The sequence below is a fragment of the Thyridium curvatum genome (genome assembly GCF_004353045.1).
Source record: "Thyridium curvatum strain D216 chromosome Unknown NODE_114_length_91424_cov_89.811965, whole genome shotgun sequence".
Lineage (NCBI taxonomy): Eukaryota > Fungi > Ascomycota > Sordariomycetes > Thyridiales > Thyridiaceae > Thyridium > Thyridium curvatum.
Genome location: NW_022156869.1, coordinates 39246 through 52523, shown reverse-complemented (window position 1 = coordinate 52523; position 13278 = coordinate 39246). Strand labels below are relative to the sequence as shown.

At 46.0% G+C, this 13278-nt stretch overlaps 4 protein-coding genes across 4 annotated transcripts; 2 read left to right on the top strand and 2 right to left on the bottom strand.

Moving 5' to 3' along the window:
• Positions 1 to 1000: 1000 nt before the first annotated feature.
• E0L32_011694 (uncharacterized protein) lies at positions 1001 to 2133 on the top strand (the record flags this gene model as incomplete). The annotated part of the gene is made up of 3 exons (XM_031134452.1): positions 1001 to 1403; positions 1503 to 2005; positions 2086 to 2133. The coding sequence occupies 3 exons, from the start codon at positions 1001 to 1003 to the stop codon at positions 2131 to 2133; spliced, it is 954 nt and encodes a 317-aa protein (XP_031000118.1).
• A 427-nt stretch (positions 2134 to 2560) lies between these two features.
• Positions 2561 to 3692, bottom strand: E0L32_011693 (uncharacterized protein; the record flags this gene model as incomplete). The annotated part of the gene is made up of 2 exons (XM_031134451.1): positions 2561 to 3367; positions 3438 to 3692. The coding sequence occupies 2 exons, from the start codon at positions 3690 to 3692 to the stop codon at positions 2561 to 2563; spliced, it is 1062 nt and encodes a 353-aa protein (XP_031000117.1).
• Positions 3693 to 9930: 6238 nt separating this feature from the next.
• On the top strand, positions 9931 to 11062 carry E0L32_011692 (uncharacterized protein; the record flags this gene model as incomplete). Its single annotated transcript, XM_031134450.1, has 2 exons — positions 9931 to 10185; positions 10256 to 11062. The coding sequence occupies 2 exons, from the start codon at positions 9931 to 9933 to the stop codon at positions 11060 to 11062; spliced, it is 1062 nt and encodes a 353-aa protein (XP_031000116.1).
• Positions 11063 to 11489: 427 nt separating this feature from the next.
• On the bottom strand, positions 11490 to 12622 carry E0L32_011691 (uncharacterized protein; the record flags this gene model as incomplete). Its single annotated transcript, XM_031134449.1, has 3 exons — positions 11490 to 11537; positions 11618 to 12120; positions 12220 to 12622. The coding sequence occupies 3 exons, from the start codon at positions 12620 to 12622 to the stop codon at positions 11490 to 11492; spliced, it is 954 nt and encodes a 317-aa protein (XP_031000115.1).
• Between the last annotated feature and the right edge of the window lie 656 nt (positions 12623 to 13278).

The window sequence follows — 13278 nt, the reverse complement described above, 5'->3', positions numbered from 1 at the left end:
CCCGGCGTGTTTCCCGCTCTGAGAGGAAGAGAGGGGAGGGTGGGGAGAAGGGATGACCATAAGACTGCACCAGAGAGCGCAGTGTGCTGATATTGATTGAGTGCTGGTTGGTGGGAGGCAGAAGAAGAGGGCGGACTCGGCGGAGGGTGGAGGGCGGAAAAGGCGGCTCTTTAGGACAGAAGAAAAGAGGGCCACGCCGGAAAAAGGAGTAGAGTGGCCTGTCTGGTCCCATCGTTTGGTGTTGGTACTTAAGGTACCTAGGTAGGTAGCTTGATTCGAGAGCGGACCCGCGGGCGGATCAATCCCGCACTCGGCGTGCACGGGGGAATGTTACAGCGACTGCAGCGGCCTCTCCCCGCCACCCCGCCTCCCTGGAGGAGGTAGGCCAGGTACTTTACCTTACCTGCACTCCCCGAGGTCGGTACCTATCAAATAGTCAAATAGACTGGACTGTCAAACTCACAGTCTAAATGGCCTACTTGGCGTCGTCCGGCGCTGTTCGATGCGCTTGGAAGGGGGTTTGGTAAATCGACTTCATGTGATGGCAGACAACAGGCTGGAGAAGCAGAAGGAGATGGACATAACTGATGTATAATGTATGGTGATCGTGGTCTTGGTCTTCTTGACTTCTCATTCTCTAAGTAGAGTAACTAATTACAATACAAGTAACTAGTTAACTACCTACCTACCTACTGCGATACATCCGACGGAACTCCTCCTATCCTCCTCCCCTCCTCTCCTCATCTCTCCACCCTGCTCTCCACCTAACCGTCGCCCCTCGCTCTATCTTCTTCCCAAGTGCCGGCCATCGAGGGCTCAAAGACAGGACAAGAGGGGGAAAGCTGCCGTAGTGGCAGGCAGTGCTAAGAATTGTATGATTAGATCCTCTCCCCCGCGCGGCAGAAAATAATTCGCCCTCATCGCATGCTCCGTAGTCCTGGGGCCTGAATCGTTGAGTCTTCATCTCTCTCACCCACTGCCCAGTTACCCTCGCTCCACCATGTCCCTCTCCAAGCCGTCCTTTAACTCCCTGCCCCTACGCAAGGATGGCCCCCACGGGAATGCCTGGGGCCTGTTTGGGGACCAGGACCAGTGCGGCATGCTGAACCTCTTGACGCCCGCGACCACCGCTGCTGCCGCCAAGGAGATCATCGATGGCGTCCGCATCTCGACGGACTGGCCTCTCGATCGCATGTCCAAACCGTGCTTCGGCAGAGCCCCCTTCTCCCACACCATCAAGACCAAGGCCCCGCGCTCTGTCAATGACGACAGCCTGGCCTTCAACACCCAGTCGAGCTCCCAGTGGGATGGCTTCAGGCACTACGCCTACCAAAAGGAGAAGCTGTGGTTCGGCGGACGTACGCTCGACGACCTCTTGACCTCGGATGCTATCGGGACAAATCGTAAGTAGAGCTGCCCTGCAACTCCGACCGCGCCCTACCCAAGGTCTGGTTGATATTACCCCGAGGCCACCTTTGCTCACGCTGGTCTCTACCCTCCAGTCTGGGTTGAGAACGGGGGTGTTGTCGGCCGGGGCATCCTCCTCGACTACGCCGCATGGGCCGACGCCCAAGGCATCAAGCCGGACTGCTTCGCCACAACCTCCATCTCCGTCTCCGTTCTCGAGCAGGTCGCGGCGAGCCAGGGCACTCGGTGGAGGCAAGGCGATATCCTGTTCATCCGCACCGGCTGGGTTCGGGCATACGACCTACTATCCGACACCCAGTGCCAGGCTCTGGCCGACCTGTCGACGCCGCCCGCCATTGGTCTCGAGTCCTCCGAGACGACTCTTCGTTGGCTCTGGGACCAAGGCTTCGCCGCCGTCGCTGGTGATCAACCCAGCTTCGAGGCTTGGCCTTGCCAGAACCCGGACTTTTGGCTTCACGAATGGTTGCTCGCCGGCTGGGGAATGCCAATCGGCGAGCTGTTTGACCTGGAGAGGCTGGGCGAAGAGTGCAGAAGGAGGCAACGCTGGTCCTTCTTCTTCAGCAGTGTGCCTTTGAAGGTATGTCCATTATGCACCGAGGCCTCAGTGTGGCCACCGCATTTCCACGCACGAGCTCACGACTGTTGGTATATGAGCAGGTCCCTGGAGGTGTGGCTAGCCCGCCTAATGGCATTGCTATTTTCTAAAATTCATGGTCACCGCCTCCCCCTCTGGCCCAGACCATGGAGCGTCACGATGTTTCCGACGACGTACAGGACCAAGGAGGTGGCCGATAACAGAAACCCATACACATGTCCCTGCATCTTCCAGAGACTGGTCAATGGATATAAAGTACTGAGGGCGGGATCAGGTGAGATAGGAGCACTCAGACTAGTCTTGAGGGCGAGTGTACCAACCCAGGCCATCCCCACCCATGCAGAAACAGTAAAGAAAGACAGAGAGAGAGAGAGACGAACAAACAGACAGACAAACAAACAATCATAACCACCTGGACCGATACCCTTATCCTCGTTCCTCGGTATCTTCCCATGTCTTCGGTGTCTGGAAAGGCCCGGTCTCCCTCCACGAGCAGACAGCGAGCAATACGAGACCAGACATGAGCCGGAAGGCACGTCAAGGCGCATAGGTTTTGAGGAGGGAGTTGTAGTAGGTATAACCCTTCCCACTCGGCGGCTCGAAACTGTAGATGTAGTCTGCCCACCATGGTCCGCCAGCCCACCAGCAAGCGCCTGTCCAGACGTCGCTATTGGCCTTGAGATGGTCGAGCATACCCTTGATGGCCGTCTGGCATTGAGCGTTTGCCCCGCCGGCGAACTCGCCTAGAATGCCAATCTTGCCATTCTGGCGCAGCCACGCCGTGGCACCCGTGACGCGTTGCACACCAATGTCGACAGAGACGCAGGCATCTGATGTTCCGGAGCCGTCAGAGTCCAGATACTGATGCATTTCGTACACGAGCTTGCCCTTGGGGTCGCTCAGAGCGGCGAGGTTGTTGTTGGTCACATTCCAAGTCCACGCGCCAGACCACGAGTTGCCCTCGACAAAGATATACTGGCTCGAGGCGCCCGCTGCGCGTATCCCATCAATCGCAGCCTGGTTGAGGTTGAGGACGAGCGTCTGGTCCATGTCATGATATTCGTTGTTGGTGTCGAAAATGACCTTGTCGTTGGTCCTGTACGCCGCCGCCAGGTTCTCCCAGAACTTCTGGAAGGCAGCTTTGTCGGTGATGATATTGCCGTAGTAACGGCCGAAGTTGTGTGGGTCGACCACTGCCCAAGCCCCCTTGCTGGTGATAAAGTTGACTGTCTGCGTTAGATTCTGTAGATATGCTGCCGCGAGAGGACTGGTGAGCTGTTCGGGTGCCATGCGCTCCATGGAAAAGGGTATGCGAAACATGTTGTAGCCGTCCGCGATGAGCGTCTTGAGAGCAGTCAGCAGATGTTCACGTGCTTGCAGAAACGTAATTTCTCGCCACCACAGAGATACTCACAGATAGGCTAGATTCCGCCGGGAAGATGAAGTCCTTGCCCCAGACACCGGGATACTTGCCCTGGCCGAATTCCGCACACGATTCGTCCACGCCGAGCCACTTGAAGGTACCGGGCTCGCAGCCGCCATCGGGTGAGGTGGGCTGCGAAGTCGGGGCTGTGCTGGTGCTTGAGCTGGTCGTAGGTACCGCCGTCGACTTCGAGGCGGTGGTAGGGTCCGAAGACCCCGGGATGCACTGGAAGTACCAGTCATTCATCTTGGTACAAGTACTTTCAAGGTTCGTCAGCTTGATATTTATCCATCCCAGCCAATAAAGTCCAGAAATACGGGAATTGACATACTTCCCAGATGAACAACAAGTGGCGCCTGACCAGCCCATTCCACCACATTGGGTCCTTGCGGGATGTTAGCAGCGTTCCGGTATATACTGGAGGTCGCCATCAAAGACTTTGAGAAGAATCACCATGTTGATCCACATGCCTGCTGACGCTCATCCAATGGTGCTGCCAGCACAACAGTGCCAATGATACCTGCAAGCACTAGATACTTCATCTTGTATCAAGACCGTCTGTATACTGTGATTTGGCTTGCCTCCCAAAGGTCGGTGGTACTGTCCGGATGGGGCGTAGGAGGAGCCATGCGATGCGCTTTATACACAGGCGGTCTAGATAAAGAAATCCATGCTTGAAGCTTGACAGGCATCGCTCTGCTCGATGCCGCTCAGTTAGATTTGTCGCCGCAGCTCCTTCCGAGCATCTCGGGCCCATCTAGAATAGGCTAGATGATCGAAATTCCTCTTAGGCACAGTACGACGAAAGCAGTATACGGAAGCACGGTCCATGGAGGACGGGGCTTCGCGACCCGCAATCCGGTATCGTGAGCCAGCCAGTAACCAATGATATGGGGCCCGGAGGCCTGGAGACGCCGGGTCCCATGGCCCTTGTCATGGCCTGCACGGGCGTGGCGTCTTAAGGTTGTCGCCCGATGTAACATGAGCGGATGTGCAATATCCGCATCACTAGGATTTAGGTTCGCGCTCTTTATCCGCCAATAGAAGCACACGCTGCCCATATCCCAGGACTCAAGTCGCCGAGAAGGCATGGTCAGTCCCCAACACTCCTCGCCGGTGGCTTCAATGCGGCACGTCAGAACCAACATCCACCGTTGTTTCGCTCTTATGTATCTCATCACATTCATCGGAGACAGCGCCTGTACTCCACCGTCATGATCATCAGCACAAGCATCGCTGGAACCAGTTGGCCACTGCCGCTTAGGATGGCGAGCTCCATGCCTGTAATAGTACAGCTTTCAGTTTAGAAGTGATTGCCATTGAAATGGATGTAGGCATCCCTGCGGTCAAATTGCACGGACTAATGACCGTGAAGTCGTTGCTTTACCACCAGCTGCGCTACAAGCAGCTGTTGGACCGCTGATCGTGTGTATTGTTGTGTTCTCTCCTCTTGTTCTAGAGGAGGCTGGTTGTGGGAGATATCTAGGGGAAACTACAGTGACCCACCAAAAGTCTGGCACCACCCACACCATTTTTTGGATCACCACCACCACCACCACGACCCCCTTAATCATTCCATGGCCGATATCTACCGCAAATAGGCATAAAAAGAAGCAATTTTTTAATATAACTATTAGAAGATCGTTAATTTAACCATGAATTTACTTTAAAGCAAAGAGCTATTATAATTATTATAATATTAGCTGGTATATTAATATGATATGTTATATATATAATATATATATCCTATATAACTATATAATATATAATTAAGTATTATTTTAATACTAACTTTCTTAAATCTATCTAATAAAAAGAATAGTTCTATATTCTTATACTAAGAAATTAATATCTAATTAAAATAATAGTCTATTAGAAGTCTTAGACTATTATAAGAGAGCTTTAAAACTAGCTATTCTTCTCTATAAGTTAAAGATCTATTTAATAGATCTTATATAAATTTATAATTTATTAGTAATACTATATTAAATAAATATAATTAATTATAAAAGATATATAATTATAGTATCTTTATATCCCCTCTTAGAGGGTTTATAACTATAGTGTAATTCTATAGTATCAGATTGATTAATTAATTAAGACCTTATATATAAGTTATTCAAATAGCTTCTATTAACTCTATTTAATTTACAACCCTACTAAGACAACTATTAATACAGCAAAACCACTTCTATTCCTCCTTTCTTCTCTAAAGACACTTAACCATCTTCCTTAGATATTCTAGTTATAGTTAGTATTTCTTAATACTAAAGAGGTAGTTAAGATTTAGATTATTAGATTATATCTCTTTAAGGATAACTAGACTCTTAAGTAACTTTATAATATTAATAGTCTCTAGTAGGCTGTATCTAAAGCCTAGAAGACTATAGTTATTAATATTATTAATTCCTTTAATAGCCTTATATAATTTACTTAGATTAGACTTAGAAAAGATAAACTTCTTAACTTTATTAAAGAGTTATTTATTCTTCTTATTAAATATTATAGAAATAAGAAAGAATAGTATCTCTTTAGTCTTAGATATATATATTAGTATTATATAGGATTATTTAATAAAGAATATACTTAAGAGTCTTAATATAGATAAGTATAAGAGATAGACTTAAGAGAGCTAGTAATAGAAGGATAGATTATTTTATATATATTTAAGATAATCTCTTAGTAATAGTCTTAAAGTATATTATTATAGCTTATAAGATAGATTACTTATTATTAAGAGATTATTTATTATAATAATTTAGTTATATCTATTATTATTAAGTAAATAGCTTATATATCTAGACTTATAAACTTATATATATAGATATCTAGATAAGTTAACTTATTAGTTAATTATAGGCTAAACTATAATTAAGAGATTAAAAAGTCTAGAACTAATTTTAAATCTTAATTATAGTTAAGAGGTTTAAAAGTCTAGAACTAATTCTAAGTCTTAAATCTATATTAAAGATAGTTAATAGTTATTAGACTTAAGAGTCTTTATAATTAGAGGACTATACTTAATTAATCTATAATAATAATAATATTCTTATTATTAGAAATTATTATAATATCTCTAGAATATAGATATTATATTTATTATATCTCTTTTAACTATATTATATTAATAGTATAACTTAGCTTATATCTAATAGATATATTAAAAATAAATAAAATAGATAGATAATTTATTATATTTAATTATTATTATTTAGTAGTTAATTTATAGTTAGTAATTAGTCTATAATTAGTTAATTTAATAATTAAAACTATAAACTAATAACTAACTATAAACTAATTAACTAACTATAAATTAATTTTATAATTTTAAATATAGGCTTAAAGATTAATAAAATCTAGCTACTATCTCTTTAATAGAAATTACTATATCTATTTAATAGAATTATTAATATTATTCTATATAATATACTTATCTAAGAAGTATAACTATATTAAAATTAGCTAGAGAAACTCTATAGATTTAAAAGTATATATATTTATTAATTCCTCCTCTTTATCTTTCTATTTATATATATAAAGATACTATCTATCTATTTTATTTATTTTTAATATACCTATTAGATATAAACTAAGTTATACTATTAATATAATATAGTTAAAAGAGATATAATAAATATAATACCTATATTCTAGAGATATTATAATAATATCTAATAATAAGAATATAATTATTATTATAGATTAATTAAGTATAGTCCTCTAATTATAAAGACTCTTAAGTCTAATAACTATTAACTATCTTTAATATAGATTTAAGACTTAGAATTAGTTCTAGACTTTTAAACCTCTTAACTATAATTAAGATTTAAAATTAGTTCTAGACTTTTTAATCTCTTAATTATAGTTTAGCCTATAATTAACTAATAAGTTAACTTATCTAGATATCTATATATATAAGTTTATAAGTCTAGATATATAAGCTATTTACTTAATAATAATAGATATAACTAAATTATTATAATAAATAATCTCTTAATAATAAGTAATCTATCTTATAAGCTATAATAATATACTTTAAGACTATTACTAAGAGATTATCTTAAATATATATAAAATAATCTATCCTTCTATTACTAGCTCTCTTAAGTCTATCTCTTATACTTATCTATATTAAGACTCTTAAGTATATTCTTTATTAAATAATCCTATATAATACTAATATATATATCTAAGACTAAAGAGATACTATTCTTTCTTATTTCTATAATATTTAATAAGAAGAATAAATAACTCTTTAATAAAGTTAAGAAGTTTATCTTTTCTAAGTCTAATCTAAGTAAATTATATAAGGCTATTAAAGGAATTAATAATATTAATAACTATAGTCTTCTAGGCTTTAGATACAGCCTACTAGAGACTATTAATATTATAAAGTTACTTAAGAGTCTAGTTATCCTTAAAGAGATATAATCTAATAATCTAAATCTTAACTACCTCTTTAGTATTAAGAAATACTAACTATAACTAGAATATCTAAGGAAGATGGTTAAGTGTCTTTAGAGAAGAAAGGAGGAATAGAAGTGGTTTTGCTGTATTAATAGTTGTCTTAGTAGGGTTGTAAATTAAATAGAGTTAATAGAAGCTATTTGAATAACTTATATATAAGGTCTTAATTAATTAATCAATCTGATACTATAGAATTACACTATAGTTATAAACCCTCTAAGAGGGGATATAAAGATACTATAATTATATATCTTTTATAATTAATTATATTTATTTAATATAGTATTACTAATAAATTATAAATTTATATAAGATCTATTAAATAGATCTTTAACTTATAGAGAAGAATAGCTAGTTTTAAAGCTCTCTTATAATAGTCTAAGACTTCTAATAGACTATTATTTTAATTAGATATTAATTTCTTAGTATAAGAATATAGAACTATTCTTTTTATTAGATAGATTTAAGAAAGTTAGTATTAAAATAATACTTAATTATATATTATATAGTTATATAGGATATATATATTATATATATAACATATCATATTAATATACCAGCTAATATTATAATAATTATAATAGCTCTTTGCTTTAAAGTAAATTCATGGTTAAATTAACGATCTTCTAATAGTTATATTAAAAAATTGCTTCTTTTTATGCCTATTTGCGGTAGATATCGGCCATGGAATGATTAAGGGGGTCGTGGTGGTGGTGGTGGTGATCCAAAAAATGGTGTGGGTGGTGCCAGACTTTTGGTGGGTCACTGTAGTTTCCCCTAGATATCTCCCACAACCAGCCTCCTCTAGAACAAGAGGAGAGAACACAACAATACACACGATCAGCGGTCCAACAGCTGCTTGTAGCGCAGCTGGTGGTAAAGCAACGACTTCACGGTCATTAGTCCGTGCAATTTGACCGCAGGGATGCCTACATCCATTTCAATGGCAATCACTTCTAAACTGAAAGCTGTACTATTACAGGCATGGAGCTCGCCATCCTAAGCGGCAGTGGCCAACTGGTTCCAGCGATGCTTGTGCTGATGATCATGACGGTGGAGTACAGGCGCTGTCTCCGATGAATGTGATGAGATACATAAGAGCGAAACAACGGTGGATGTTGGTTCTGACGTGCCGCATTGAAGCCACCGGCGAGGAGTGTTGGGGACTGACCATGCCTTCTCGGCGACTTGAGTCCTGGGATATGGGCAGCGTGTGCTTCTATTGGCGGATAAAGAGCGCGAACCTAAATCCTAGTGATGCGGATATTGCACATCCGCTCATGTTACATCGGGCGACAACCTTAAGACGCCACGCCCGTGCAGGCCATGACAAGGGCCATGGGACCCGGCGTCTCCAGGCCTCCGGGCCCCATATCATTGGTTACTGGCTGGCTCACGATACCGGATTGCGGGTCGCGAAGCCCCGTCCTCCATGGACCGTGCTTCCGTATACTGCTTTCGTCGTACTGTGCCTAAGAGGAATTTCGATCATCTAGCCTATTCTAGATGGGCCCGAGATGCTCGGAAGGAGCTGCGGCGACAAATCTAACTGAGCGGCATCGAGCAGAGCGATGCCTGTCAAGCTTCAAGCATGGATTTCTTTATCTAGACCGCCTGTGTATAAAGCGCATCGCATGGCTCCTCCTACGCCCCATCCGGACAGTACCACCGACCTTTGGGAGGCAAGCCAAATCACAGTATACAGACGGTCTTGATACAAGATGAAGTATCTAGTGCTTGCAGGTATCATTGGCACTGTTGTGCTGGCAGCACCATTGGATGAGCGTCAGCAGGCATGTGGATCAACATGGTGATTCTTCTCAAAGTCTTTGATGGCGACCTCCAGTATATACCGGAACGCTGCTAACATCCCGCAAGGACCCAATGTGGTGGAATGGGCTGGTCAGGCGCCACTTGTTGTTCATCTGGGAAGTATGTCAATTCCCGTATTTCTGGACTTTATTGGCTGGGATGGATAAATATCAAGCTGACGAACCTTGAAAGTACTTGTACCAAGATGAATGACTGGTACTTCCAGTGCATCCCGGGGTCTTCGGACCCTACCACCGCCTCGAAGTCGACGGCGGTACCTACGACCAGCTCAAGCACCAGCACAGCCCCGACTTCGCAGCCCACCTCACCCGATGGCGGCTGCGAGCCCGGTACCTTCAAGTGGCTCGGCGTGGACGAATCGTGTGCGGAATTCGGCCAGGGCAAGTATCCCGGTGTCTGGGGCAAGGACTTCATCTTCCCGGCGGAATCTAGCCTATCTGTGAGTATCTCTGTGGTGGCGAGAAATTACGTTTCTGCAAGCACGTGAACATCTGCTGACTGCTCTCAAGACGCTCATCGCGGACGGCTACAACATGTTTCGCATACCCTTTTCCATGGAGCGCATGGCACCCGAACAGCTCACCAGTCCTCTCGCGGCAGCATATCTACAGAATCTAACGCAGACAGTCAACTTTATCACCAGCAAGGGGGCTTGGGCAGTGGTCGACCCACACAACTTCGGCCGTTACTACGGCAATATCATCACCGACAAAGCTGCCTTCCAGAAGTTCTGGGAGAACCTGGCGGCGGCGTACAGGACCAACGACAAGGTCATTTTCGACACCAACAACGAATATCATGACATGGACCAGACGCTCGTCCTCAACCTCAACCAGGCTGCGATTGATGGGATACGCGCAGCGGGCGCCTCGAGCCAGTATATCTTTGTCGAGGGCAACTCGTGGTCTGGCGCGTGGACTTGGAATGTGACCAACAACAACCTCGCCGCTCTGAGCGACCCCAAGGGCAAGCTCGTGTACGAAATGCATCAGTATCTGGACTCTGACGGCTCCGGAACATCAGATGCCTGCGTCTCTGTCGACATTGGTGTGCAACGCGTCACGGGTGCCACGGCGTGGCTGCGCCAGAATGGCAAGATTGGCATTCTAGGCGAGTTCGCCGGCGGGGCAAACGCTCAATGCCAGACGGCCATCAAGGGTATGCTCGACCATCTCAAGGCCAATAGCGACGTCTGGACAGGCGCTTGCTGGTGGGCTGGCGGACCATGGTGGGCAGACTACATCTACAGTTTCGAGCCGCCGAGTGGGAAGGGTTATACCTACTACAACTCCCTCCTCAAAACCTATGCGCCTTGACGTGCCTTCCGGCTCATGTCTGGTCTCGTATTGCTCGCTGTCTGCTCGTGGAGGGAGACCGGGCCTTTCCAGACACCGAAGACATGGGAAGATACCGAGGAACGAGGATAAGGGTATCGGTCCAGGTGGTTATGATTGTTTGTTTGTCTGTCTGTTTGTTCGTCTCTCTCTCTCTCTGTCTTTCTTTACTGTTTCTGCATGGGTGGGGATGGCCTGGGTTGGTACACTCGCCCTCAAGACTAGTCTGAGTGCTCCTATCTCACCTGATCCCGCCCTCAGTACTTTATATCCATTGACCAGTCTCTGGAAGATGCAGGGACATGTGTATGGGTTTCTGTTATCGGCCACCTCCTTGGTCCTGTACGTCGTCGGAAACATCGTGACGCTCCATGGTCTGGGCCAGAGGGGGAGGCGGTGACCATGAATTTTAGAAAATAGCAATGCCATTAGGCGGGCTAGCCACACCTCCAGGGACCTGCTCATATACCAACAGTCGTGAGCTCGTGCGTGGAAATGCGGTGGCCACACTGAGGCCTCGGTGCATAATGGACATACCTTCAAAGGCACACTGCTGAAGAAGAAGGACCAGCGTTGCCTCCTTCTGCACTCTTCGCCCAGCCTCTCCAGGTCAAACAGCTCGCCGATTGGCATTCCCCAGCCGGCGAGCAACCATTCGTGAAGCCAAAAGTCCGGGTTCTGGCAAGGCCAAGCCTCGAAGCTGGGTTGATCACCAGCGACGGCGGCGAAGCCTTGGTCCCAGAGCCAACGAAGAGTCGTCTCGGAGGACTCGAGACCAATGGCGGGCGGCGTCGACAGGTCGGCCAGAGCCTGGCACTGGGTGTCGGATAGTAGGTCGTATGCCCGAACCCAGCCGGTGCGGATGAACAGGATATCGCCTTGCCTCCACCGAGTGCCCTGGCTCGCCGCGACCTGCTCGAGAACGGAGACGGAGATGGAGGTTGTGGCGAAGCAGTCCGGCTTGATGCCTTGGGCGTCGGCCCATGCGGCGTAGTCGAGGAGGATGCCCCGGCCGACAACACCCCCGTTCTCAACCCAGACTGGAGGGTAGAGACCAGCGTGAGCAAAGGTGGCCTCGGGGTAATATCAACCAGACCTTGGGTAGGGCGCGGTCGGAGTTGCAGGGCAGCTCTACTTACGATTTGTCCCGATAGCATCCGAGGTCAAGAGGTCGTCGAGCGTACGTCCGCCGAACCACAGCTTCTCCTTTTGGTAGGCGTAGTGCCTGAAGCCATCCCACTGGGAGCTCGACTGGGTGTTGAAGGCCAGGCTGTCGTCATTGACAGAGCGCGGGGCCTTGGTCTTGATGGTGTGGGAGAAGGGGGCTCTGCCGAAGCACGGTTTGGACATGCGATCGAGAGGCCAGTCCGTCGAGATGCGGACGCCATCGATGATCTCCTTGGCGGCAGCAGCGGTGGTCGCGGGCGTCAAGAGGTTCAGCATGCCGCACTGGTCCTGGTCCCCAAACAGGCCCCAGGCATTCCCGTGGGGGCCATCCTTGCGTAGGGGCAGGGAGTTAAAGGACGGCTTGGAGAGGGACATGGTGGAGCGAGGGTAACTGGGCAGTGGGTGAGAGAGATGAAGACTCAACGATTCAGGCCCCAGGACTACGGAGCATGCGATGAGGGCGAATTATTTTCTGCCGCGCGGGGGAGAGGATCTAATCATACAATTCTTAGCACTGCCTGCCACTACGGCAGCTTTCCCCCTCTTGTCCTGTCTTTGAGCCCTCGATGGCCGGCACTTGGGAAGAAGATAGAGCGAGGGGCGACGGTTAGGTGGAGAGCAGGGTGGAGAGATGAGGAGAGGAGGGGAGGAGGATAGGAGGAGTTCCGTCGGATGTATCGCAGTAGGTAGGTAGGTAGTTAACTAGTTACTTGTATTGTAATTAGTTACTCTACTTAGAGAATGAGAAGTCAAGAAGACCAAGACCACGATCACCATACATTATACATCAGTTATGTCCATCTCCTTCTGCTTCTCCAGCCTGTTGTCTGCCATCACATGAAGTCGATTTACCAAACCCCCTTCCAAGCGCATCGAACAGCGCCGGACGACGCCAAGTAGGCCATTTAGACTGTGAGTTTGACAGTCCAGTCTATTTGACTATTTGATAGGTACCGACCTCGGGGAGTGCAGGTAAGGTAAAGTACCTGGCCTACCTCCTCCAGGGAGGCGGGGTGGCGGGGAGAGGCCGC